This window comes from Sceloporus undulatus, chromosome 3 (genome assembly GCF_019175285.1).
Source record: "Sceloporus undulatus isolate JIND9_A2432 ecotype Alabama chromosome 3, SceUnd_v1.1, whole genome shotgun sequence".
Taxonomy (NCBI): Eukaryota; Metazoa; Chordata; class Lepidosauria; order Squamata; family Phrynosomatidae; genus Sceloporus; species Sceloporus undulatus.
This window is the reverse complement of record NC_056524.1, coordinates 172460375-172487297: the sequence shown is the minus strand read 5'-3', so window position 1 is coordinate 172487297 and position 26923 is coordinate 172460375. Positions and strand designations below refer to the sequence as shown.

The 26923-nt window shown below is 41.0% G+C and overlaps 1 protein-coding gene and 1 long non-coding RNA gene across 11 annotated transcripts in view; one reads left to right on the top strand and one right to left on the bottom strand.

The window, feature by feature from the left end:
• The window catches only part of PALD1 (phosphatase domain containing paladin 1), a 155125-nt gene that overhangs the window by 69895 nt on the left and 58307 nt on the right, over window positions 1-26923 (top strand). For 9 of the 10 annotated variants that reach the window (XM_042459462.1, XM_042459461.1, XM_042459466.1 and 6 more), the window contains 9 exons: window positions 8339-8533; window positions 11351-11453; window positions 11915-12094; window positions 13130-13294; window positions 15418-15578; window positions 15973-16048; window positions 18749-18900; window positions 19678-19780; window positions 21503-21607. In XM_042459462.1, coding sequence (XP_042315396.1) covers window positions 8339-8533; window positions 11351-11453; window positions 11915-12094; window positions 13130-13294; window positions 15418-15578; window positions 15973-16048; window positions 18749-18900; window positions 19678-19780; window positions 21503-21607 — 1240 coding nt within the window. Of the gene's footprint in view, window positions 1-5397; window positions 5489-8338; window positions 8534-11350; window positions 11454-11914; window positions 12095-13129; window positions 13295-15417; window positions 15579-15972; window positions 16049-18748; window positions 18901-19677; window positions 19781-21502; window positions 21608-26923 lie in introns of those variants that run through there. The other variant, XM_042459468.1, reaches the window with a different exon arrangement.
• The window catches only part of LOC121926462, a 50844-nt gene that overhangs the window by 21212 nt on the left and 2709 nt on the right, over window positions 1-26923 (bottom strand). The window lies entirely within an intron of this gene.

The window sequence follows — 26923 nt, the reverse complement described above, 5'->3', positions numbered from 1 at the left end:
AAGCTATTTCTCCATAATTATGAGGCAAGCTCTCATGCCACAGTACTTTCCTATATATGCTCTTAGCCAAAACTGTACACTAGCTCTCCATCAACTGTTAGAGTTTACTTATACAAACCTTTGCATATTCTTCAACATTTCACAGAGAAAAACTGGGGTATAGGAGTCCAAGCAAGCAGGATCAAGGTCACAGAAATTATTATAATGAGAAAGAACATATGAGCTGGGAGAAACTGCCGCAGTTTTCTTTTGCCCGAGTCTCCTGGGATGGGCAAGACTCATCCCCTCTCTTTTCTGCTCACTCCAACTGAGTCAACTGAGTGCCAACTACTTCTGCACTTTGAACTCAGTTTGCAGCAATTGAAGGAAGCTGAGGACAAAGGCAGAAAAACATGGGGGCATTTTAAAAGCATCCGAAAAAATGGTTCAACACTTTGGTTGTTGGGCCAACTGGAGAGATGCCTAAGGCATTTTGTTATGAATGTGTTAACTCACACAACCTCTGTGGTAACCTCACTTACATAGTACAGTTGGTCCTCCACATTTGTGGCTTTGGCTTTTGCAGATTTGGTTATTCGCAAATTTTTAATATGTTCTCTCTAGGAATCTCTCGCTCCTGCAATGAGCCTCTATGGCCAATTTTTGTCAGAGGTTGTGCAGGAGGACCCAAAGGTTCCTAGAGAAAACACTTGTCAAGGCATTTATAGGTTCTTCGGCACAATTTTGTTGTCAGCTTTTGGTGGATGAGGACCTAGAGATTCCTAGAGAGGTGTTATTTCAGGCTCTCATTTCTCTTGTTTGCCTCTTTTATGTTGTTGGGGGGGGGGGGGGAGAACCTGAATACATTTGCAGAACAGATATCACAAATATTTTTTTAAAAAGTGTTTTTTTAAATTGCAGTTTTCCCACTTTCACAGGGATCCTGCGTCCCAAACCCCAGCAAATGTGGAGGGCCCACTGTACCACTTGCTGACTTTTATTGTTATGACATACTGGTTGAATCTTCCTTATCCAAAATGCTGAGGACTAGAAATGTTTACGATTTTGGACTTTTTCTTTGCTATATTTGCATATGCATGATGGCATGTCTTAGAGATGGTATCCAAGTCTAAGCATGAAATTCATTTGTGTTTCATATACACCTTATACACATAGTCTGAAAGTAATTTTATATGTAATATTCTTGATAATTTTCTTCATAAAACAAAGAATATTTTGCATTTTGGAATTCTGGATAAGGAATACTCAACCTGTTTGACCTTCCATGCAGTGCAATAGAAATAGTTAAATCTCACACCAATATTATGAAATATATTTATCACCAGTAAATTCCTTCCCCAAACATTAAGGCACCAAAATTGATTGATTTTACTGTTGTGTAAAGTCATCAGTTATGTAACAAATACTCCAGTAAGTCTTTGGGTAAATATTTGTGATATCTGTTCTGCAAATGTATTCAGGTTCTCCCCCCCTCCCCCAACAACATAAAAGAGGCAAACAAACTTCTGGCCATACTTTTAAGGAATTAATTCTTCTATAAATCCTCTTGGATTTTAGTGTCTCTGTCATTAATCTTGCTCACATTGTATTTAGTACTATATCCTATGTCCGTTCCATCAATTAATGGTCCTTTTTATTTACTTTGGCTACTTTAAGAGTGAGGGAAGTGGGGTGAGAATGATGTCTGCCTGCAGTTCTCTGACAGTGGCAGTCTGTGTATTGTCCTAAATGAATCAAGTGATGCAAGATTCCTTTGGCTGCAGCCAATTTAGAGGATGGAAAGAAGGATGTTTTTTTTCCTTCCTCTACTTTGAACTAAGCCACATTGCTTCAGAAGTCTTATGAATTAGTGCATTACAATTGCTGTGGATTGGATGCTGTAGATTGAAATGGAAGGAAATCCAGGTTGGAGTAAACACTAATGCAGATGTGAAGCTGTCTCTGACAAACCTTGTTTCTAATTGTAGTGTTGGCCATAAAAATGTACAGTCAGCCCTTGGTACCTGCAGACTTGCCATTTGTGGACTCACAGCATCCATGGATGGCAAGCATGTGTTGTCCCCAGTGGTGACACATGCATGTTGCTGCACTGCCATTAGGATGGCCCCCATTGTCCCACGGTGGCGTGTGCATGTGGATGTGCCGCCATTAATTCTGTTGTCCCCAATGGTGGCGTGGTCAACTACATGCACTGCCATTGGGGACAATGGAACTTGAGCATCCATGGATTTTGGTATCCATAGGGCGTCTGGAATGGATCCCCTGCAGATACTGAGGGCCAACTCTACTGTGTTTCTCCCCCAATCATTCTCTGCAAAGGCAGCAAAAAAGAGGATTCTAATTGGGAATACCTGCAAATTAATGATGTCATGTCACACAACTTAGCCATTGGTCAATGTAAGTACTGTACTTTAACTTATCCAAAAAAGGAACCATCCTCTCTCTAAGTAGTGAAAGGTGAGAGCTTAGTGCATCCCAGGAGCACCTGGAAAAGAGCATCGCTCCTACTCTCTATGCCATGGCACTGTTTCTGACACTTTAGAATGCCTGGGTGGAAAATGGTGGCAGTGGCAGCTCTTTGATGGTTTCCCTCAAAGGAGAACAAAGAAGAATCGCTTTGAGGGTTTGAATAAGACATTTTTGTATATTCGTCAGCTTTTCAGGGTTAAAGTCAGTTATCACATTAAAGACTGTAATCACTACTAACATGGTTGCTGGGTTTTGCCTTGTCTTTTTATCCTTTTTGACACGCGTGCATCTTCTTAGCCCCACCTGCACCTGGTCACTTCATATTGTACAGCCACCATTTACCGTACTTCCTCCTCATCAATCCGCCTTTAGGGTGAGCATAAACAGTTATGCCTGCTGGACTTTTGTAAGTGCTTTGGCATCGTTTTTCTTTGCTTCGTCATTTACATCATTTGTTACATGCCCCTACGTTTTACCCCCAGTTTACCACAGGTCATATAAAAAAAAGTTTTGGCCCCAAAACCTGCCCTCAACTTATACATGAGGTTAACTTATAGTCAAATATATACAATAAGTGCTTTAGACAACAGGTGCTTGGAGATGGCGGAGGAGAAACCTGTGTGCAACATGGCCTGGCCTGGACCCCTCATGGTATTCTTATGCCTTTAGGAAGGTGGAGGATGTTGCTTCTTTATCAGTGCTGAAGAAAGAGATAATTGCTAGTAACGCTTACATCTAGTTCTTCACTTTCAGCAAAATGTCTTGTGCATTCATTGCATTTACACCCTATCTTCCTCCCAGTGTGGCATCCAAGATGGCTTTGCTTGATGTTGGGGATGGGTAGGAAAGGAAGAATCAGATACAGGCATGTTGTTTCCAGCAATAGCCATATACCTTTCCCGTAGAAGTCAAAGGGAACATTGTTTGGGATAGAGAACATGTGGGAAAATCTGGTTTGTACCAGGTGATTGTTTCTTAGCTGGATGAGGTTAAAAAGGCAAACACAACAGGATGGAAGCAGGGAGATTTCCTACTGTTAACAATTCCATGTGATAGTGTTTCAGGAGTTGCAGCTGCAAACATCAGTCTCTGCTGCTTAGAAAGCAGCCAGCTGCTTCAAACAGCCGGAAGCTGTCACTTTGAGCATGTTGTTCTTGGGAACTAAGAGAGCTGCAAGGAAATGTTTCTTTCACACACTTGTCACCAATTCTGGGAATTTAAAAAATGGATCAAAATTAAGTGGTTAAAACTTCACTTAAAAGTAGGCACTGAGGCAAAAATGTTTGGCCAGCCTCTTTAGCAGGAATGCCTTTCATTGTGTGCCCGTTTCCACTCCCATTCTAGTCTTGCCAGGATAGTCTAAAGGAGTGTGTGTGTGTGTTCATATTTTTCCTGATGTTACCAGCATAATTCCTGGCTTGTAGGAACAGTCAGTCTGCCCTTTTTATTCCTAAAGTTGGGGTACTGGTCTCATGGTGACAAATTCTAGAACAATCTGCATTTTCTGCTCTTTGTCAAACACATCCTCCCCAGTTATGCCAGTGATGGAAAGATTAACTCTTGTCATTCGATGAAAGCATGTACAAAGTGGTAACTCAACTTAATTGCAATGTTCATGTAACCATTTGGTAATATAAGCCTGTACCATTCTGCTAAAAGGGGTGGAAAAATTATACCCACACGCCTCCACCTGTTCAGAAATCTGTGGCAAGCAGTATAGTTATCTTTGCCTGTTGTTAGGATGCTATGAAGGGCCAATTTTATTGATTGGTCACATGTATGCTATCATTTGGAAAGTCACAGCCTGAATCCATCTGTCATGGCTTTTTTTTTTTTTTGGCATGTCTTTCTTGCGTGGGAAATAACAGGCAAGGTGTGTATAGAATAGATTGCCACCCACTCTGAATCTTTTGAAGAATGATTGGTGAGGACAGGAAAGGAATAATCAAAAGAATTCTATTGATAGAGATGAAGCCAGCTTGTTTTAACTGATGTATTTAAGGTCTTGTCTTGTACTGAACACAGAGAAGTTAGAGATGAAAGTACACAACTAGTTCTGTGGTTTGTTCATAAAGGGAAAATTGATTGTTTTGTTTTCTAGAAGTCACATGCTCTCAGCCTCAGGGAAAGGCAATGGCAAACCTCCTCTGAACAAATCTCGCCAAGAAACCCCCCCCCCCCCCATGCTGAATTTGTCTTAGGATCACCATAAGTCAGAAATGACTTGACGGAACACAACACAGCGCTTATTCCCATATAAATCCTCAGACTTCATCCCCTCCTTTCTCTCTCTCTATATATATTGTATAACAAAGTTGGGAAATTGTTTTGAGGCAAGGGCTGGATTTCCCCAACATACCTACCTCAGGTCCAGTGTTGCCGACTTCCGAGGAATTCCACAGAATCCGGGGAATTTGACTGAATTATTATTATTATTATTAACCTTTATTTATAAAGCGCTGTAAATTTACACAGCGCTGTACATACAATCTTTTTAATTGGACGGTAATAATAAATATTGGGGAATTCCAGTGATTTTGGTAAAACATTCTGGGGATATATCTTCAAGGCTCGTTGGCAACACTGCTCAGGCCAGATTATATCAGAGGGTATGACCTTATAAGGTGATATCCCTGGGTTCCCAGCCAAAGCACCATCTGGAGACCTAATTGTTTCCCCCCCTTCTCAGTGTGAAGAAGGCAAGACAGACTCATACACAGATAGCACTTGGGGAATTGGTGGAACCTCAAGGCTGAGAGACTCAGCTATCTCTTAAAATGCCAGCATTGTGCACTGAGCTTCACTCCCCTCATATGTTTCCTCTGCAGACAAAGTGGGGAGGAAGCTAAATGCACTCAGCTGAATGTTTGGGAGCCAGCTGAGTCCTGAGGCTCTGGCTGAGTGTTCCTGGCTTTGCTTTTTCTGTGTAGGAAAAACAAAGGGAGAAGCAACTCAACCGTCAGGCCACATCTCAGTAGCTCTCTGCTCTTTCTTCCTTTTGAGACGAGATTCTTCAGAGGTGAGGTGAACCAGAGAAGCTCTAAGGAACAGATTGGGAACCCCACTGGGTCATATTGGAGCTATGGACTTTTGCTGTTCTGTAGTCTGAAAGAAGAGAGAAGTGGGGTCATTTGAGCATGCAAGATGTAGTTTTAAAATGGTTGCTTTCCCCAGAATTTTAGTGCACATTCCTATGGAAGTATTATTCATTGCAAAGCACAGAACTTGGAAAACTAATTCATTGTGTAACTTGCTACAAAGTCCCAAAAAATTTGCTATCGTTACTGGTGCAGATTTTTAATAGCTTTTTCCGTTGAATGTTACTTGCAAGCTCTGACAGAGTAGTTGGCGACTGAGTCTCTACCAGCTATACCAACAGAGGCTGAACCCCATGATAAGTAACATATGGATTCTTCCAAAGACTTAATAGACCTATCATCTCCTGGGTTTTATCAGGTGTGCCAGGTCAGAGGTTATGTAGCCTGTAAAATGAAGGTTCAGTATAAAATAACTGCTGAAAAAAGGAACTCTGGTGCTAAAATACTCTAATGGTGGAATGTTTATGAAGTATGCTTGAAAACAAAACTCTGGATATCAAAGTTTCCCTGCAGCAATCCGTATTATGATATTTCATCCTTTGTTTGCACACTGTTTGGTTTGCAAGAGTATTATTGGTGGGAATGCACATTTTGTTTTCGGCTTCTCTACTTTCTCTGCTGTGCCCTCTGCTGGTTTGTGGTCGATAACTGCCTTTGAGTCAGCCCTAAGTCATGGTGACTTATTAAGTGGTGGTTTATTAAGAATAAAATTTCTTGAGAGCTGCAGGTGGCAAATGACTCTTCTTTTTCACCCAATTTTTTAAAGAGTATTTTCAGTATACAGTGGTACCTCGGGATACGAAATACCCAGGTTACGAATTTTTCGGGATACGAAAAAATCCCATAGGGATTTATTGTTTCAGGTTACGAAAGTTTTTTCGGGTTACGAAAAAACTCCGGCGCTGTTTTAAATGGAGCCGCGGCAGAGCCGCGGCTTTTTTCCCCATTAGCGCCTATGGCAATTCGGCTTACGAAGGTTTTTCGGGTTACGAAATTAGCCGCGGAACGAATTAATTTCGTAACCCGAGGCACCACTGTATTGAAATTCTCACTAGAATGAGTCTAAAAAATGGATCCCTGGTGGAGAGTTTCTCCTTCCTCCCCATTTGTTGTTGGCCGGGGTTGGGATAACATTCTTAGTCTGCTGAGATTCTGCAGTGGTATTCTGTTGCAACAACAACAGACAAAAAGCCCAGTCTCACAGCATTTAGATATCTAACAAATTGATAACGGTATATACTTTCTTAGGCAAGGATCTACTTCATCAGAGGCAGTCTAAACAAGTGGTTTATGTTTTTTGGGGGGAAATAGCCACAGTAACCAGTTTGTGGTTTGCAGCTTTAGGCTGAAGTCATGTGGCAAGTTCAGTGTCTGTGAGCACCTGAGTACCAATGCCTGTGTGTCCTCATTGTTGCCCTCATTGAGAAATACAATTGTTTGTTACGCTGCCTGCCCTTTAAACATATGATTGGCCTTGAGAATTGTTCAGATGAAGATAAAACAATGGACCATACATGGTTTTCTATGCGTATCTGCTAGAAAAGCTTTTAGGGTGGAGGAGGTGATTTTTCCAGGCAAATGTGAGACTCATCACCTTTTGAAAAATCATACCATGTTGGCTTCCATCTACTCTGAGGAAACAGCAGGCCAAAGCATTTATCTGTTTGAGGTAGAATAGTGAATGGAGAGATGCATAGTACACAAGAGTGGCCAGGTTACATTGACACCTGAGTCTGGAAATCCCACAACATCTTTCTCTAGGTGTAATAAACTAAGAATAATAATTAAATAAACAGTTTACTGCCCCTTTATGACACTGCAAATCATTCTGCCCTAGTTTTTTGTGGTTTTTTTTGGGCATTCTGCCCTATTTTGAGAGCTTACTGTTGATTCTGACCTGGAATCACAGCTATCATAGAACCTTGTATGGATGGACCGTAGTAACTTGTGTTGTGAAATGCTCCTGTAAAGCAGCTTGTTTGGATAGAGCTAATACACCTCACTGGAACACAGTGAGTGGCAATGAGTTTACCTGTGCATTAGAAGCTTTTCAGTGTACTGCCTGCTTTCATGAAAGTGCTGGAATATAACACAGAGACATACAGTACACTCATACACACAGCCACTTGCTGTTGGCTGCCTTAACCTCTGCTCCCTGGCTAACTTTTTATTGTGTAATGAACAGTGGAAGAGTATCCAGTTCCTCCCCTGGATATATTCAACTCTTCCAATCTGCCCAATACTCCTCTAATTCTAGTCATTCATTAAAATTCAGCTGTGAACACTACAATATACTTCATAAATAGTAGTGTAAACCAGTGGCTATTTTAACTGACATCAAGGACCCCTTTCAGCATCAAGGACCACAGTAGGAACCCTTGCACATCTGCCATAGAACACTAGCAATGTTACAGATTATTTTGGGGGATTGTTCTAAGATGTATGCACTCTCTTTTCCCTGGAGCACTGCCTGGGTCAGTCTGGCAAATGTGTTTCTGGAGTTTGATCTGTGTAGGTAGGCAAGCTGCCTTCTCAGGAAGTTTGTCAGCCATTGCTTAATTTATCAGTGATGAATATTTGATAAGTTCCCGCTGTTTGCCATACTCTTCTAAAGAATAATGCACACTTGCACCCAATACAAGTTCTTTTTCCTGGATATATTGCTGCTATTGTTGTTGCTGCAGTAATTGCCTTTTTATAATGTTTACATAAAACAGCTTTGTTTTTGCTTTACGTCTCTTCCTTACATTTGGATGGTTGTGTTTATACAGTTGCATGTGGATTATGGGTACAACTGCCAGCACAGCTCAGCAGACAGTGGCAACAGCAACATTTGAGAACATTCACGGCAACGGAACCATGGATGACCACAATTCTCTCAGCATCCACTCCTTCCAGACGGTTGGCCTTCACAACAACAAAGCCAAGTCTATTATTACCAATAAAGTGGCACCTGTAGTCATTACGTGAGTTATCCATGCCTGTGATGTTTCTGTACATCCCTGAACCTCTTTCCCACAGCTATCTTCACCTCTTATCTTTCCTCCATATTCTAAAAGCCTCTTTTCTCACTGGTGTCCTTCAGGTGTATTGGTCAGGAACTTCCATTTTCCCCAGCCAACACAGCAGTGGTCATGCTGGGTAGAGGGCATAGAAGTTGATGGTGAATATATTGCTAGTTTCAGGCCAGGGTACGATATGGAGATAACCTTAGTTGCTCTAACTACTCAGAGAGAAAGATGAGGAGTGCTATCCCTCTGGATCAGTGGCTTCTGATACCATTGATACTGGACTGGCTCTGGTGGATGGCAGTAGGAGACACTGTTTTAGAGTGGCTCAGTTCCTATATGAAAAGCTGGTTTTGGAGAGTGGCACTGGGAGACTCCTACTCATCCCCGTGGCCATTGTATTGTGGAGTGCCACAGAGTTCAATCTTGCCTCTCATGTTGTTCAACATCTATATGAGGCCTCTGGGACAGGTCAGCTGGAGCTTGGGAGTAGGGTAACATCAGTATGCTGATGACACTCAGCTCTACTTCTCCTTGGCATCTGAATCATCTGGGACTGTGAAGATGTTGGACCAATGCCTGAAGGCTGTAATGGGCTAAATGAAGGATGGACAAACTGACGCTAAATCCCGATAAGATGGATTGCAATATACTCTATGTGGGGCTGCCTTTGAAGATGACTCAGAAACTGCAGCTGGTGTAAAATGCACTAGCTAGACTGCTCACTGGAATTCCATTCAGACACCATTTAACACAAATTCTGAAGGAATTGCACTGCCTGCCCATACATTTCTGTTCTGAATTCAAGGTGTTGGTGGCCTGGTACAGACAGGCCTATTGGGCACCCTCGTCATGTGCTAGGGGTTGGCCCACACGTTCCTCAACCCTAGCACGTGACGAGGGTGTAACAATGGTGGCGCCCTGTACAGATGGGTGCCGCCATTGTTACGTGCAGGATGCCTAGCGTTTGCACGTCATGGTGCCATTATGACATCATGAGTGCACCATTTTTGGGGGTTCTTTTTGCTCTGCAGGGAAGTCCCATGGTCTGGAGGCTGCGACTTCCCCACAGAGCAAAACCAGGTGCCAGGAGACCACCCTTTTTGCGCGGTCTGTATTGGGCTGGTGATAACATATAAAGCCTTAAATTGCTTGGAACTTCGATATTTGATGGAGCATTTCTCTCACCCCTCACTCTGCGCCTGCTAGAGAATTGAGACCTATTGGAGGGTTCTTCTTCCATGTCCCACCACCACCACCACTAGGGGAATTTCATTATGGAAGGACATGGGAAAGGCCAGTGGCACCCCAGTTGTGGAACACCCTCCCTCTGGAGGCCTGATTGGTGTCAACGTTGGGATCATTTTTGGTTAAAAATATGGCTTTTTCATTTTAAATTGTATGTTTCTAACTGAGAAATGATTTAATATATTTTTTAATCTTTTTAAACTGTTTTAATTATTTATTGTTTAAATTGATTTAATTTTTAAGCTGTCATGAGATCTTTGAATGTAGGGTGGGATAGAAATATTTAAATAAATAAAATAGAAGTTGTAATACAATACAGCCAAACAGTGCTCCGAAAACACGTGCTTGCTACTTGAAATGCACCATCAAATGACCAGATATGGTGCCTTGTAAAGGACCAGTGCACCACTTTGAGTGTACTTTGAGTATTGGACTAGGACTGCACTAAGCAAGGGTATGAATCTCTGCCTGGCCCTGAAAACTCACTGGGTGGCTTTAGGCAAGTCAGACTCTCTCAGCCTCAGAGGAGGGCAATGACAAACCTCACTGAACAAATCTTGCTGAGAAAACCTATGATGGATTCACCTTAAAGTCAGCATATGTCAGAAGTGACTTAGAAGCACACAACAATAACAACAACATCAGAGTGTTAATTAACTCTAGGCAGACAGAGTAAAATAAGAGAAATGTTTATTGGGTTCCAGTGTGTCACTGGCTACACGACTGCATCTGGCTTTGTTGATAATACAGAATGTACCCATCTGCTCTAAGGGATGAGAGTTTAAAGAGTATAGAATCTGTGGATGTCTACTATTTCTTGCTCACATATAAGTGAAAGATTAACCATAGCCCAAGATCAAACTTACTTAGCAGTACTTCTTCTTGGCCTGTTGAACATACCGATTAAAACCAAGGAAGCAATTACTTGAGGTTTTAAAGAAAAGTTTCAGTTTTTTGAAGGAGAGTGGAGTGCCTTTCATTCTGATTTTTCTGTGGAAGTTGATTAAATATTCCATCCTTTTTCTCTTTATTCCCAATTCAGCTAATGGTTTTTAATGATCATCTCCTCAGGCTGGCCTACATATTACTAGTTGGTATTACATTACAAAAGGGAGAAATATCGTAAAATGTAATTGCATTAGCAATTGATATTGCTAGTTGATATACAGAATTTCAGGTATTGTAGCATTTTGGATTTTGGGAGAATTGCACCTGATAGAAATACCATCACATTTTTAATTTGAAATAGTATAACTACAGATACTTTGTATCACATAGTTTATATCAGTAAGTCAGGTGTAACAGCTGGGAGTGGTACACAACATGACCATAGCTTGTGTCCCCTCCTCCCCCAATTCCCTTTTGTCCTTTTGTTTGTTACAGTGTTAGCAACCTGGGGGAATGGGGGACGATAGGTGGTCAACATGCAACTAGAAATAAGTACATGGAATAATGTGAAGCTGTCATAATTTAAACTATTTAATTATAGAAAATCTCACCATTAATTCTCCCATGTGGTTCTTACAGGTACAACTGCAGAGAGGAGTTTCAGATTCATGATGACCTCTTGAAAGCTGGCTATACTGTTGGGCGCATTACAGAGTCCACTCCAGAGCACTATCTTGTACAGGTGAGCACAACTGGTCTGGTATAGGCCTTAGAAGTGATGTTTTGCAGAGGCTGATGAATATGAGTCTACTTTGCCAGAGATCAAAAGTCCAGGCTTCTGGACTTTTGGGTGGCCAACCTAAAGCCTCTGGGAAGAGCAAAGCATGGGGGTAGCTCCTCTATTTCCCCTGTCCAGAAATTAGTATTCAGTTGCATACTGTCCCTGAATGCAAAGCCTCCGTTTTATTTAGCTATAATAGATAACAGTTCTTGATGGGGCTCTCCTCTGTGAATGTAATCCCCTTTCGGAGCCATCTAAGCTAGTGTCCCTCCCTACATCTTGTGATCATAAATCCAACAGCTCTTTTCCCCACTGTGTGAAGAACTTGATTGCTGGGCTTTTCCCCAACCTTCTTTTTGTACAATGACATAATATGCTGTCATTTTTATTTGTCCTGCTCCAACCCTGCTTTTTTTCACCAGGGGAAATATTTTATGGTCCGTGATGTATACAGCAAATTAGACGTCTTGAACACTGCCAGCAGCTGTGGTGCACCAAACTTTCGACAGGCCAAAGGGGGATATTCCGTGTTTGGCATGGGACAGCCCAGCTTGGGTGGATTCAAACAGATTCTGCAGAAACTCCAGAATGAGGGTCATAAGGTCTGTAAATGAGTGAAATCTCATATACAACTTTGAGGTATATAACCCAGATTGTGAGTGAGGATCAGTGTCACAAGAGGGATCTTTAGTGGGATATTTGTGAGGAAAGGAAACTGGTTTTATTTAGGTAATTCTCCTTAGTATTTATTTGTATCTGAGGAAGTAGGCTAAGGCAGCATCTGTGCTGCAGAAATAATCCAGTTTGACACCACGTTTAACTGCCATGACTCAGTGCTGTGGAATTCTAGAAAGTGTAGTTTGTTATGGCACCAGAGCTGTCAGACAGAGAAGGATAAATGTCACACAAAACTACAATTCCCAGAGTCTATAGCATTGAGCCATGGCAGTTAAAGCAATGTCAAACTGAATTATTTCTGCAACGCAGATAGAGCCTAAGTCTTCAATAGTTTTTGTACAACTTCTTTCTCTCAGTCTCAAAGGTGCTGCAAGATCCCTTTGTATACTGATATTTGTATCTAAGACAGGGCTTTCCAAGCTATCTGATATGGCAATCAGTTTTTACCCCCAACGTGCCAAGGGCAGCCAACATATTTTTGCCACGTGTTTGATACATTTGGTTCTGTCTTTTCCTGGAAACTCACCAGAGACCAGCAGCCAAGAGCTTGTGGACTGGCACTGGTTCATGGGCCACTTTGAGTATCACTGATCAGAGGAATTCAAAGCAACAGATAGAATTCCTTCCAGGTAGGCTAGAGAATTACCAGAGGTCTACTGGTATATTTCATAGTTGACATTTGGCATATTCAAGGCAAGCTCAGCAGTTGCTGCATTGTTCTAGGTCAGGGACTGGAACCTTTTCTGGACCTTTTGCTCTGAGCTTTTTTATATGAAGGATGAAATATAGTCTGGGGTTGTAAATAATCATTCACTAGAGCAGTGTGGGGAAAATGTGCAAGTGATCAGACAAGGATAAATTGGCTGTATACAAATGGGTTATTATCCAGCATCTGTCTGCAGCTTAGTTTCCTTTTGGCAAAGCTGCCAAAGCCACCATGTTTCTCTCTGTCTCAACAGGAATGCATTATGTTCTGTGTTCGCGAGGAACCTGTGCTTTTTTTGCCTTTGGACAATGACTTTATGCCCTACACCCCTAGAGGAAAAGAGAACCTGCATGAAAATCTACATAGCCTGCAGAGAGGTGTCAAAGTAGAAAACCTGGAGCTTTCTATTCGAAAAGAGGTGATTCTGAATGGTATAAGGAGGTCTCTGAGCTGTAGCTAGATTAACCTGTTCTATTTATATCACTTGGAGTGTAGTGGAGTCTCCTTCCTTGGAGGTTTTTAAGCAGAGGCTGGATGGCCATCTGTCGGGGATGCTTTGATTGTGATTTCTTGCATGACAGGGGATTGGGCTGGATGGCCCTGGTGGTCTCTTCCAATTATATGATTCTATTCTGTTAAACCAGAGTCTCCTTGAACATAATTGCTGGCAACTAGAAGTGACCCACTAGATTAATTGCAGAATGGTGAATTAACATGTGGGTAAATTCTGTTGATTCATTGGTTCTACTGTAGTCTAGCCAGGACTAACAACATAATTTAGATGATGATGATGATGGTTTATGATGCTCTTTCCACCAAAGGGCAGAACATCAAACATATATAATAAAAAACAGACGATAAAATACAACACTGTAAAATGCTAAAATAATATGCTAATATACTAAAACAAACTCCCTATCAGTCACTACCCATCTCAGCAACCTTAGCCACACTGAGCAGCTCAGCGTATGAGCTTTATTGCAGATGCTGTGGCTTCATTTTTCCAGTATGAACTCTTTGCTCTTTTAATAATGTACTATATAGTAGGTGGGGGGATGCGGTGGCTTAGTGGTTAAGATGCCAATTCTGACAATTGGAAGATCAGAAGGTTGGTAGTTTGAGGCCCGAATGCTTCATGTTGGGGTGCAAATTCAAGTAGATAAATAGGTGCCACTTCAGTGGGAAGGTAACAGCATTTGGTGCATTCATGCTGGCCACATGACCACCAGAGCAGTCCTCAGACAGCTCTGGCTCTTTGGCTTAGAAACAGAGATGAGCACTGCCCCTACAGTCAGTTACAACTAGACATTCATGTCAAGGGACTACTTTTATCTTTATATAGTAGCTATCTGCTTCAGTTAAGGAGCTGGATGGTTGAGGAGTAGATGTGCAGGTGAGGAAGCTATGAAGTGCTTGGGTGCCTCTGAGATTTTTGCGCTGTGGAATAGAGGGGCCAGTTTAGAGAGCTGCAGATGATGCTGGAAGACCTAACTGGTACAATGTCTTGGCAACTTGGTTGCTACTCAGTCATGATCTAATTCTATCTTGATCCAGTAGTCTTTGCCTAGCTGTGGCCCTGGACAAAATGGAAAGGTAGTGCCTCCCCCCAAAGTGGTGGGGAAAGGCACACCCCTCCTCGGTCCATGAACTCCTTGTAGATAAATCATGCTGGTAGGTGAATGATTTGCCCTTCAGTTAGGTTTGTGATACTTTTGTCCTTCCAGATATTTTGCTCTACAATAGAGTTGGGCAGTTGGAAGGAGGCTAGGCACTGACTCTTCCCTGCCAATCCCATGGCAAACCATACTCCAAGCCAAAATTCCTCTATTTTCATCTGCAGCCCCTCTCAGAATGGTGACTGGAAATGATATTCTGTCACTTTTGTCATCATTTTGAGAGGACTTGTGGCAAAAATGGAAGTATTGGGGTGGTAGTGGGAGAGGGTGTTTGGCAAAATTTTGAATTTTTTGGTATGGTTTTAAGAGGAAAAAGTGCCTGGAAATAATATTTTTTTAAAATGATGGTTGAGTGGCTTTGGGGCACAGGCAGGGGTCTTCTGGGGCCACAGAAGTGGGTTTTATGAATCACATGTAGCCTACAGGCCACACTTTAATAATAATAATAATAATAATAATAATAATAATAATAATAATAATAATCCTACCACTTGTTTATAATTTCTAGTAGCCCCACCCAGCATGCTTTAATGGTAAGGGAAATAGTAGGCCAAAACAGGTGAAGAGCCAAAGATTCCCCACTTTACTAGAACAATATGAAGAAATAGTATTTATTTATTTATTTAATTTCTATGTCTCCTTTCTCTCAGAAAAGGACCCAAGGTGGCTTACGAATAAAAACCCTTTAAAAACATTACAGTAAAACAATTAAAACATCACATAAAACAATATAAAATTCTGGTGGTTAAAGCATCACTAAAGGCTAAAGCTCTAGGGAGGAAAAATGTGTTTAGGGAAGTTGTGAAAATGTGTTTTATAAAACTGTACTGTTATCAGTTTGATTTTTTGGATTTATCTGTTTAAGATACATGACTTTGCCCAGCTCAGTGAGAACACATATTACGTCTACAATGATATTGAGCATTTCAAAGATGAGCCACATTCAGTGTGTATCCACTGTGAAGAAGACATCCATGTGACCGAGGAAGTATACAAGAGACCGGTCTTCCTGCTGCCATCTTACAGGTAACTTTTTGTGAGAAAGTCATCCCTTCTGATTATAGAATTCCTTCTGACATCAGTGTGTTGCCTTTTTGTTATATCACATACCAAATATTTATTTAAACTTAATATTGCATTAAAGATTAAAATGAACCTTTATGTTTTAACTGGTTAAGCTGTTGTATCAACGAGGCACTGTACAGTGTTAAGAAATTAACACTAGTTCTGTGCAAAGGCTTAAAACTGAACAAGCAACATGAGGAAGACTTTGCCAGGAGGGCAGAATGAGGTTAGTTAATGTCAATACAATGAATTAAACATTTTACGGATGTTTGAATTTAGGGACCTTGCATAAAATATTTTGATCCTGGGCATTTCTGTCTCTCAGTAACATCCCTGTTGCCTTCTTCATTGGTAGGTACCATCGGCTGCCTTTACCTGTAGAAGGAGCTCCTTTAGAAGCTCAGCTTGATGCTTTCCTCAGTTTCCTCAGGGTAAGGGTTGTTCCCAGCTCTATAAATCTAAAATCTGGTGTTTTAATGGCCTCGTTTGAAAGATGGAGCACAAGAAAAGCTTTTGTTGCCCAAGGGTGTCATTTATTCCTGTGGGGTGGAAATGCTTGCTTTCCAGCAACACATTTGTTTTGCCTTCTTACTGCTGTCACTGTGTGCTATTTCTTGCTCTCTGGAGTTTGTCCCTGAATACATGCATTTTCTGGGTACCTGTATTTCTTTTAGGAACATGTGCAGAATTCTTCAAACACATTTTGAAGCTGGGCCAGGTGGGAAGGAAAATCAAATGCCCATACACACAGTAAAAAAATGGGTACTCAATCTATTTAAAAGATGAGCACTCTTGAAGTCTCATTGGTTTAAGCTAAAATAATTTTGCGATTGTTGGGACTTGAATGTGGCCAACTTTCTGCTACCCCATAATATTAAACTAAAGGTCAAGAAATTGGCACCTATGATGCCCCAAATTTGCTGCTGGATGTAGCTAGCCACCCTTTGCTAAATGGCTGGTCTTGTTCTAATACATCAAATACAAAAGGGAGACAGAATTTCAGTACAGTATGTACATAAAAAAAGATTTTGATTACCCCAGAATGATTCATCCATGAGATATTTGTGTGGCCTTGTTTGGATTGGATAAAATAAACATGGGTTGTGAGAATCATTTTACATACACAGAATTATTTTACATGTATTGAATCTTATCTGGTTCAATACAAAGTGATTCAGAAATAATTGTGCAAAACTGAATAAGCACACATTTATATTTGCACCATTATTTCTGAATTACTCTGTATATTATTTCTTACTTTTTGTATTTTATATGTAGTTTAATTTTATATGTAGTTTAATATGAAGCATATGCACATATCCCCCCCCCCCCCGCCGATCAGTCTATGCCTTCCTTATACTGTAATTATTAGAGCATATACTATCCTTACCTTTTTCTTGTAACAGTACCTGAGGAAGGTCATACAAATATTTCTTGTTGGACTACTTTGAGGAATAAACCTACACACACACTGAGACTCAGTGTTCCTCTTACACCTGATTCACTGGATGTTTCCAGTTCCTTCTGCCCATGAAAAACATAGTATGTTGGAGTGGTTCAGAATGGGTTCAAGACTGGAGTGACACAGGCATTTCTGCAGCATAGCAGTTACGTGCCAGGGCTTTATGATAGTTCCACTTACCCTTGTATGGCTGTCATTGAGACAGCAGGGTTAAAAGATGGGATATAAACTATTCCAATAAATTCATGCTGTCCTTAGAGCATAAACAGCAGGAGTTCTTGCATCCTTCCCAAGAAAGACTGGGTGTAGGAAGGGTAGGAGAGGGGAATGTGAGTGGGGAAAGGAGAGAGATCCTGGGGGAAAACACGCTGTCCTAAGGGGGGGAGCATGGTGAGTGGGATCCCACTCTGCATCCAGCTGCACCCCTTTTTAATTCACATACAGTATTCCTAAAGTGGCTAACATTTAAATCATGATTTATTGAGAACCTACCTTCCTCCAGCTGTTGCTAGGCTAAAGCTTTGATTAGGCCTAGCTGGCATGGCCTTTGGTAAGGGGTGATGAGAGCTTTAGTTGGCAGCACTTGGAGGACCACAAGTTTCTTACTTCTGATTTAGATGTTGGGTCAGTTCCTATTTCACCTTTATGCCCATCTTTACCATTTTTGTTTTGCATGAAAGGGAATTTTCTTTAGTTTGCCTTTGTGTGGTCTTGCCTATTTTTTCTTCTTCTTCAGGATTTTATTACATGGCAATTAACAAACCAAGTTGAAGGAAAGCATTTTTCAATATTATGTGTTCTCATCTATCTGCAGAATTGCTTTAAGTGGGTTTATTGCTAAAGAATTTGCACCTCATCTTTCTGCAATATAAATAACATTCAGGAGAGCTTGTGTGGTTTGAGTGTCAGACTAGGACTTTGGGAGACCTGGTTTCAAATCCCCAATCAGCTGTGTAAACACAGTGAGTGACCTTAGGCAAATCATAAACCCCCTCTGAACAAATGTTACCAGGCAAACATAAGGTTTGCCTTAGGGTTGCCATAAGTTAGAAATGATTTGAAGACACACAACAAAAATTACAGCAGGGTATTAAAACACACAAAAGTACATGTACAGCAACAAAAGCAAAAAATGATAATAAATAAATAAATAAAACCCATCAGAATTTGGTTTATGTTCTGTTGCCAGTTTATTAATTCTGTGCTTCAAGCACTCCAGTGTATGCAAGGAGTTTAGACTTTCTAGCTTCCTACTCTTACCTGAGAGATTGATGAGATTTATGAACTTCAACCATTGGCCCTCCATCTATTTTGGACTTCAGCTCTCAGAAGCTCCAGACAGTAGTGCCAAAATACATGGAGGGCCAAAGGTTGAGAAACATTGGTTAAATAAACCCAGAGTGAATTCATTAGTAGGTCTTTGGCTGAATTGGTCACTGCCTCAGGTAGGAACTGCAACCCAGCTTGTCCTTTGTGTATATTTGGAATTAAACTGTGTGTGAGACCAGCAACAGAACAATAAACCTGCATAAAGCAGAGCAAACAAAAGGAAGGTAGCCAGCAATAAATGCTTGTTAGGTCTGAGAGTGGGAAAGGTGCTTCTGTTACACTACTCCCTGGTTACAAATTGACAGGCACTGAAATGTCTTCCTGTAATTTTGTTCCATAGGAAAGTCCAAACCTACTTCTTCTCCAAGACCCCAGCAGGCCTCCTCCTGCTCTCCTCTTCAGCTGCCAAACAGGAGTTGGAAGGACCAACTTAGCCATGATCTTAGCTACACTGGTACTTTATCACCGCAAGGGTGGTCTGCAAAAGCAAGAGTAAGTGTGCCATTTTCTCCTAAAGTAAAACATAATGAAAATGAATCTTATGATTTAATAGATATTGGTGACTGATATGCCTAAATCCAAAGATCAGAGTCCCATTTATTGGGGGGCACTTCCATGTGGAATGGTGCATTTTGATGCTCCTGCCACTCTGCTTCCTCAGATTAGGCACCCCACTGCACCTAATTGAAGTGCCAGACCTGGATTGGGTAACATAGGTATGACAATGAATCACTTGAAGTTATTCAAGCAACTCAGCTAAGCATCAAACTGTAGGAAAAGCTGGAGAGAAGCCCCATACTTTTGTGGTTATTAGCCCAGATAAACGTGAGTGGATTATTTACACAAGGATCTCAATATATATATACATTTATATAGTCTGTCGATTCCCAGATTCTTCCACAATGTAGACTACCTAGATATCTCCAGGTTATCCATTGGCTTGGGAGAGGCTGTCTACTTCAGCAGTATTTTTGTAAGCAATATATAGAGAAGAGTTCTTGAACCAGATAAAGCAAATAAAAATAAAAATTGATAGATTGCTGTCTCAAGTGTGCACATGATGTGTGCCACAACATTTACACACACACACACACACACACACACACACACACACACACACACACACACTCTCCTGTGCTGTGGTATTAGGGGCATAAGATAATATCCAGTGAATTTTTAAAAGAGTTGAATTAGAAACCTCTGTAAATCTGAGTGTTTGTGAGAGAATGTGGACTGTTCAGATAATACAGATCTGTTTACCTTTTGCAGTCATAGCCTTCTGCAGTCCAGTAAATTCTTGCCCAGGGATCGATTTCAAATTATTCAAAACTTTATTGGCACAGTATCAAAAGGACAGCAAATAGTGGAGGAGGTAAGTGAATTAATGTTGATGATTGTCTTAGCAGTAAGCATTTCAGAGGTACAGTACATTCATTCGTTGCTGCACTTATCTTCTCAGACTGTCTTATGTGAGAGACTGGCAATTATGTTTTTCCAGTTTGTCAAGAACTGGCACCATATTTGTATCTACTGACTACAGTAGTTTCTTTCTTTCTTCCTTTCTTTCTTTCTTAGAAACTCACTAGGGACTGGCAGCCTATGGCTTGTGGACTGGCACCAGTCTGTGGACCATCACTTTGAGTAGGCCTGCTTTAGGCTCTGTGTGTAGTTCTTTCTCCCCTACTAGTAGCCATTATGATGTCAACAGGAATGACTTATTATCCAGAAGCAATCATTATACTCTTTCCACAATGTCTAGTCAAGCCTAGCTAAGCTAAACTTTCAGGGACCAAGACATGGGGAACAGGCCAATGATAGGTAACCTGTGTTCCTCTGGATGATGTCAGAGTACATAATTCATCATCTTGCTCATGCAAGTCACCACCATAACTATGCTGGCTGTAGTAAATGGGAGTTGGAGCCCAACAACATCTGGAGGGCCACTGGTTCCTCACTTCTAAAGCATTACCCCATGTAGAAATTTTCAAAGTAGCTGTGTTAGTGTCTTGCAGCATAAAAAAAGGAAGGGGGGGGGAAGAGAAAGAAATGTGGCAGCACCTTTAAGACTAACTGATTTTTATTTTCACATGAGGTTTTGTGGATATAAACCAACTTCTTCTCATGTCCACTTGGTACTACATTTGAAGAAGTGGGTTTATAGCCACGAAAGGTCATTTGAAAATAAAAGCCAGTTAGTCTTAAAAGTCCGGTCACATTTCCTTTTTCCTTCCCCCTCCCCCCCCCCTTTTGATACCATGTGGAAATGAAACTGTAATAGAGATCATACATTGCTTAGGGTAATACTTCAGCACACATACCATAATGATTAATCTGGCTTTTTAAGAAATTGAAGATAGTTTTCTTTATTAATGAGGCCTGTGTCTGTGCTCTGAAATCAACCGTTCAACTTCTCTTGATGTTTTATTCAGACATTTACTGCATTGAATAAAATAATCTTTCATTATCTATGTTGAAAAGTACATGAGAGAATAAGAGCCTGAATAGACAGCCCCAAATAAAGCTGCTTCGGATCACTTTGGAGGTATGCTGTTTAAATGACACACACTTCTTAACAGGCCAGAAGCTGCGCTGTGCTCCTTAGGACTGGAGCGTGGCTTTGGCACTGCTTCCAGCCTCTTAGGACATATGCAGCTTTTAAACAGCATACTTCCAAAGTGACCCAAAGCAGCTTTATTTTGGTCTGTCTGTTTGTGCCCTAAATTCATATAGTAAAAATGTTCTTTCCTTTAAAGTTTTTTCTTCAGAACATATTGTGGTTGTTCTGAATGAAACTAAAATGCATATCCTGTACACTGAAGGCTTTTAAGCACATTCTTGCTTTCCTTCCTTCCATACTGAGTGTGAATTCAGGAAGATGTGCACATTGTTCAAATAGCTGCAACAATTACAACTATGTATTTAAACCAAAAGTGAGCAGCTGTGGCCTGCCAGATGTGTTTGCCCCCAAAATTCCCATCATTGTCTAACCAGTGGGTCAGGTGGCTGATGAAACAGGGAAAGGAGTAAAGGAAGGTAAAATCCTTTTGCACCCGTCTCTTGCATAGACTGATATTTCCTTTTTTGGCCCTCTAAGGTAGATGCTGCCATCTCTGTTTGTTCAGAAATGCATGACATGAGGGAAGCTATCTATGAGAATAAGAAGAAATTGGAAGCGATTGGAGAAGATTACCAGAGCCAGGTACTGGATGGCTTGAGCCAAAAAAATGGTTTGCAACTTAAATCTTGACCAGAACTCATACAAGTCGTAAGTTCTCTAAAGTGATGCCAGCACCCTTAGATCATGCAAGTTATTGGGCCACATAATGAATCAGAATTGAATTCTCAGGGAATTTGGGATCTCTGAGTAAAGTCTTCTGCATGTGCTCACAGAACTACAGTTCTGAGCTTGTGTGAGGGAAAGTCACCATTGACTCCTAATCCTTGAAGGAGGAACAATAGCTCAGTGTTAGAGCACATATTTTTATACAGAAATCTCCAGCTCTAGTCTGGAGGTGCCTAAAGTTCAAAGAAAGGTAACAGGTGATTTAGAAGACTACGGCCCTGTGCAGACTGAAGTTTGAGCCGGGTTGGGGGTGGAGTCAGGGCATAGTGTCTACATGACGCATGCCCTGGTTCCGCCCCCAGGGCAGTGTGACACTGTCCCCAGGGCATGACATCACAGCAGTCCTCTGGCACTGCATCCATACAACGCAGCGCTGAAGGAGCACTATAAAGCTGCAGCACCACGGCTATCACGCCCTTTGCAGGGTGCAAAAAGGAGCCAGATCGGGGCCACAGTGTGTGGTTGCTGAGGCCCTGATCTGGCTGTAAAAGGGGTGGCTGGAGGCCACCCCTTTGGGGCTATTTACACAGTCCCTGAGCCTTGTTTTTTGGGTTTGAAGGGGTTTTTTTTTTCTTTTGGTTTTTTGTTAGCCAGAACCACTAGATCTACTAAGGAACATGGTGCAAATGATATTTAGAATTAAAGAATACTGAGCTCAGAACAGAATTTGGTCTGACTGTCAGTACTGCATGGAGTTTGCAGTTGTTCCATACAAAACCTTCCTGCTGCCTTATCAAAGCATTCTTTCAGCAATATAGTTTTGACAGGAAATGGGGATGAATTTTTTTTTTGTTATTGTTAAGCAAATGAGAATTAAAAATCTATTGCAAATCACTGAGACCTTCCAATAGATCCAGATCAAGTTGAGGGTCATGAAAACTTTTAAAAACATGTATGCTGGTTTTGTAGGAATTTGGCATTCTAAATCCAAAAAATGACTTCAGATTTGGTCCATCATGTACAGTTTTTTCACAAATACCTTTGGTGTTTCTATGTTTTAGTATGTGACTGAAATAAAATGATCTTGCAAAGATTAAGAAAACGCTTACATTCTTCTATAGCCTCTCAAAACAATTCACTGATATGAAAAACAAAAATATGTTCAAAAGGACTAAAAGAAATTGAAGTGTAACATCAGCATCCACACTTAATTAAAGCTGAATAACAACTGAATTGATAAAAAAATATCAGCTTTGTAAAAGAACTGTGTGTGGTATGACATTTTTATTGTGCTTTTTTAAATTTGGCAATCCAAAATACATTAAAAACAGCAACAATATTGAAAAAAAGGTTTTTTTTCCATTACAGGCCTGTTTATAGGTTCTTAACTGCACTTAACAGGTAATTTTTCCCCTGTTTCCCTGGGTTATTTTACAATTAATTTTATCAAAATTAGACTTAACATTTTGGAGCCTTTCTTTGACTTTCATAAGAATAATGTCTAAGATGTAGCTTCCTAGTACTTGTGTCATCCAAGGTAACATTAATTAAACTTTCAACTTTGATTAAATGTGGACACTGATGTTCCAGTGCAATCTGTAACCATGCTTATAGAGATAATGAGTTCAGTTGTAAAACTAAACCACATATATGGTTAGCCCTGAAACCTTGGACCCATGCATTCTGTCTCCCTGGTTGTGCAATAGTTCAGTTTTTATGATGGGTTGCACATGACAGAACTGGGCTCATTGGCCTCATTCCAACATTACTTTAAACTATGATTTAGCGTAATGGGAATTAATGCAGAATTACCCAGATTATTTTGCTCTCCCTTCCTTCACTTCGAGTTTTCTACTAACTGGGATTAGAAAACATTGGATTATGTCACTAAGGGAGTATGTGTGTTTAAGGCTTTCAGCTTCTGATTTGTTATCATTCTAAAGTGTAGTTCAGTGTTTCAGACAACCCCTGTATCTACAATGCTGAATACTTCTGATAGGAGTGGTGCTAAACAGATTACATATCAGCTAGCTAATGCTCTATTGTGATGTGAATCTTATCGGACTTGCTACTGTTAGCAGTTGTGCATACCTGAATACTTTTAGGAAAATCAGTAACTTGAATGTGGTCAGACAATAGAAACTGGATCTTGAGAGACTGAGGCACACATCTTTTTGCCAAACTTTTATCATGTATATATTTCAGTCTGTCAGATCCGTTTATACTTGTTTCCACCTGCATGGTTTTTTAGAGGGGGTGATGTACTGTCTTCTCATGTAGCTCTTCTGAAAGCTGACAACAAAATTGAAGAATGGAAAAGGGAAAGAGAAAAGGGACGTGCTGCTTTAATTTGCCTTGTGGAAGCTTCCCCTGTTCCCCTATGTGCTTTAAAATATATAAACAGGATAGACTGTAAAATTCTCCAGGTGCAAATGATGACTATAAATAGGGACAGTTTGTACCAAAAGCCAAAATGCTTTTCATAGAACAAATGTTTATTTAGATAACCAGGAGGATATCTTGTGTTTCCAAGAGAACACTTGCAATTCAAGATGAAAGCTCTTGTAATTCACTCTTCTTCCAAGGGTCTTCAGACAGCATGCTTGGAATGATATCAGGACTCACACTGGGTAGATTCAGCATTTGTGCCAACATCCATTTCTGGCTATATGGCAGAACTGGAGGGAGGTAACCATACCCACAAGGAAGTTACACCAGTGGGCCAATGTGGATCAAATGTTGTTGTGTGCCTTCAAGATGTTTGTTACTTATGTTGACCCTAAGGCAAACCTATTAGGGTATTGTTGGCCAGATTTCTTCAGGGGGAGAAGGGTTGCCATTGCCATCCTCTGAGGCTGAGAGAGTGTGACTTGACCAAGGTCACTCAGTGGATTTCCATGGCCAAGCCAGTATTTGAACCCTGGCCTCCCAGTGCCCTACTCCAACACTGAAGCTATTACACCACAATAGTGTTTCCTAAAAATGAAATGAAATAAATACTAAATAAAATAAATAATTCCTGTAAAATGTTTGCTCATTCAAATGTATTTGTTCCTTTCCTGAATTGCTTTGCCTCCTTTTCTGTTTTTATTTACTATATATAGGCCTGTTCCGCACGGGCCAAAAGTACGTGCCAAGTGCGTACTAGGGTTAGAAAGGGGCGTTCTTTCCGGACGCCCCTAACCCTAGTACGCGCTCAGCACGTACAAAATGGCAGCACCCATTCTACATGGGTGCCGCTATCTTGATGTCGCGGATGCCTAGCGTCTGCACGTCGCGCAACGGAAGTGATGCCGCGAGTGCGCAACTAGTGACTTGCAGCGCCACTTTTGGGGTCCAAAAAGAAGCCACTTTTTGCGGCTTCTTTTTATTGCGTTCGGGAATCGCGCAGTTTGTCCGGACACAGCAACCAGTGGTGCCGGTAGAGCGCCGTTTTTGGGCGCTCTGTAACGCGCCATACTCACGTATACGTCCAGAAATTTTAGTCAAAAAATTGACACCAAAAACTCAGGTCAACTTAGCGATGGATCAGTATAAGTACTATACTTCGACTGTTATTGAAAAAGAAAATATCCTCTTCTCCTTATCCTCTCTCTGTCACAGCCCCACATTTGACCTTTTTGTATGTGTGGGTGGGAAAATGGCAGCAGTGGCAGCTCTTTCACATTTCCCCTTAAAGGAGCACCAAGTAGAAATGGGCTTTGAATGATCTGAATAAAACTTCTGTGTATGTTTGTCAGCTTTTCTGAATAAAATCAGGCACAGTTTTCACATTAAAGTTAAAGGGCATAATCACTGCTAATGTAGTTGCCATTTTGTTGGCTTTGCCTTTTCATTCTTTTTGACGTGCATATTTCCTTAGCAGGTCATATCAAAATCTAAACATTTGTCCCCCAAATCTGCCCTCGATTTATACATGAGATTGGCTTATAGTTAAGTATATACAATAATCATGTTGGTGTGACTGAAGTGTGCAGAACTCTGATCATATGTTTTCAGTTGATAACAGTTTTTTAATCTATGAGGGTGGTAGAGAATAACATTGTCTATGTCCTCTACTGCATAGCAGCCTCAGTTCCCCTTCCTGCATGCAATGGACACACCATACTCTTATTGTGCTGTATCTCATTGTGCTGTAGGGGATCGTCTTAGCACTGAGTTTGTCCAGAGTCCCAATAGCCATGGCTTCAGTCTTGCAAGGTGAGCCTGATGTGCCCAGTTCAAAATAACCTTGCTTTGAAGGCACTGGTATCAAACTCAGGGCTATTCCATTAGCATTTTTGTTAGTGCAGAACACAGGTTGCTCTTCCCTTCTGTGGGCTTGCCATCCATGGATTGGAGTATCTACACACCATTTTCCTCAATGGCAATGTGTGCATGGAGCCACACCAATGAGATTGTGTGCACATCCTGACGTCCTGCATATTTTGCTATCCACAGGGATGGGTCCGGAACAGACCCCGGGGATACAAAGAGTCTACTGTAATGTTTTTTTCCTGAATAAATTGTGTTTCTTTCTGCCTAGCCCTACTCTTGCTGTGCCATTTTGGTACCATGTCCCTGCAGTAGTTATTGATTTTACTGTGGCATGAGTTTACTGCAGCGATGAGGTTTACTTGTAGCTGGTTCTTGTTTTCTCCCTTTTCTGTTCTTTTTATTAGAAACTTTGATTTAATTGTTGCGGTGGTATTCACTTTGCCCTTTCAGGATGTGGCTGGTGTATGTCCTTACCAGCTCTCAGAAGTAATAATTGGAAAGTACATTTAAACACAGGGAAAGTTTATTTGAAGTTCAAGCAAAGCAGCAGCTCTTTGTAAACAATGGAAAGATTTTTTAGGAGAATGCTGTTATTGGTCAAAATGTGTCATGGTGGAAAAGTAAGGCTCAATAGTACGTGTAGTACTATGCATGTCGTACGTGACAGGTCTGTGCAACATGTCATTCTCCAAGAGGATTCCACCCCACTAGCTAGGAGCGACTGTAATTTATGGGATTTGATAGCATTGAAAGAAACCACAAGTCCAAGCCCTTGCCGTACAGGAACTCACAACCAAAGCACTCCAGACAGTTGGCCATCCAGACTCTGTTTAAAAACCTCCACCACACTTCAAGGCAATGTATTCCACTGTCAGAAAGCCTTTACCATTAGGAAGTTCTTCTTCATTTTTAGGTGGAGTCTCTTTTCCTGTACTTTGAATCCATTGCTCCATGTTCTAGTCTCTGCAGCAGCAG